Here is a 1,174-nt window from a genome sequence, read left to right as displayed (position 1 = left end):
TCCCTAGGTCTGTTTGGAGCCAAATCTTGTCTATGTGTGTGTCGTTTTGTCTCTTTTAATACACTGCCCTGACTTGCTTGCTGCGAAGGGAGTATGCATCTGGAGATCAAAGTTGCTCTTAACTTCATCATCTCATACCTGTACAACAAGCTTCCTCGGAGGCGGGCAGACCTGTTTGGTGAGGAGCTAGAGCGCCTGCTGAAGAAGAAATATGAGGGTCACTGGTACCCGGAGAAGCCTCTGAAGGGATCTGGCTATCGCTGTGTTCACATAGGGGAGACGGTGGATCCGGTGGTGGAGCTGGCGGCCAAGCGGAGCGGGCTGGCCGTGGAGGATGTGCGCGCCAATGTGCCGGAAGAGCTGAGTGTCTGGATTGATCCTTTTGAGGTTTCCTACCAGATCGGCGAGAAGGGCTCTGTTAAGGTCCTCTACCTGGATGACAGCGAGGGCTGCAGCGCCGTGGAGCTGGACAAAGAAATCAAGAGCAGCTTCAACCCCGACGCCCAGGTATTTGTCCCCATTGGCAGCCAGGACAACTCGCTGTCCAACTCTCCGTCCCCCTCATTCGGCCAGTCACCTAGCCCCACCTTCATCCCTCGCTCTGCCCAGCCCATCACTTTCACCACTGCCACCTTTGCTGCCACAAAGTTCGGCTCTACCAAGATGAAGAAGGGCGGAGGAGCCGGAGGAGGGGGCGGCGGAGCAGGGGCTGGGCAGCAGCCGAGGATGGTCAGGTCTCCCACCACCAACCTGCTGAAGCACAAGGGCCTCTCCCTGTCTATGCACTCTCTGAACTTCGTCGGGAGCGCTGGGAGCCAAGCCCCGCAGTCGCAGCTCTCCCCCATTTTACAGCGGCGGGTCGCCAGGAGCCAGCAGTCTCTTCTTCGACGGTGTTGCCAGTGAGAGCCAGGCCACCAGCATCCCACCGACATCGCCGTTCAACACCGGCACGGGTGGTACCTTTGATATGGCTCAGGTCTTCGGTGGCAGCACCAACAGCCTCTTTTTGGAGAAGTCTCCCTTTGTGGAAGGACTCAGCTACAACCTGAATGCCATGCAGTATCCCAGCCAGTCGTTCCAGCCTGTCGTCCTGGCCAACTGAACACAAGGAAGGAGAGTATTTTGGGGCAGGGGGGGGGGGGGGAACAAGAACAAAACAAACAAAAAAAAGGGA

At 57.3% G+C, this 1,174-nt stretch overlaps 1 protein-coding gene across 1 annotated transcript; it reads left to right on the top strand.

The window, feature by feature from the left end:
• The first annotated feature begins 13 nt into the window (after window positions 1-13).
• On the top strand, window positions 14-1,102 carry TOB2 (transducer of ERBB2, 2). The gene is given in 2 exon segments (XM_009580734.1): window positions 14-842; window positions 844-1,102. Coding segments are annotated over 2 exon segments (1,008 nt in total). The 5' UTR covers window positions 14-93.
• Window positions 1,103-1,174: the final 72 nt, after the last annotated feature.

The sequence above is a fragment of the Fulmarus glacialis genome, unplaced genomic scaffold (assembly GCF_000690835.1).
Source record: "Fulmarus glacialis isolate BGI_N327 unplaced genomic scaffold, ASM69083v1 scaffold23956, whole genome shotgun sequence".
Taxonomy (NCBI): Eukaryota; Metazoa; Chordata; class Aves; order Procellariiformes; family Procellariidae; genus Fulmarus; species Fulmarus glacialis.
This window is presented reverse-complemented; position numbering and strand designations above follow the sequence as displayed.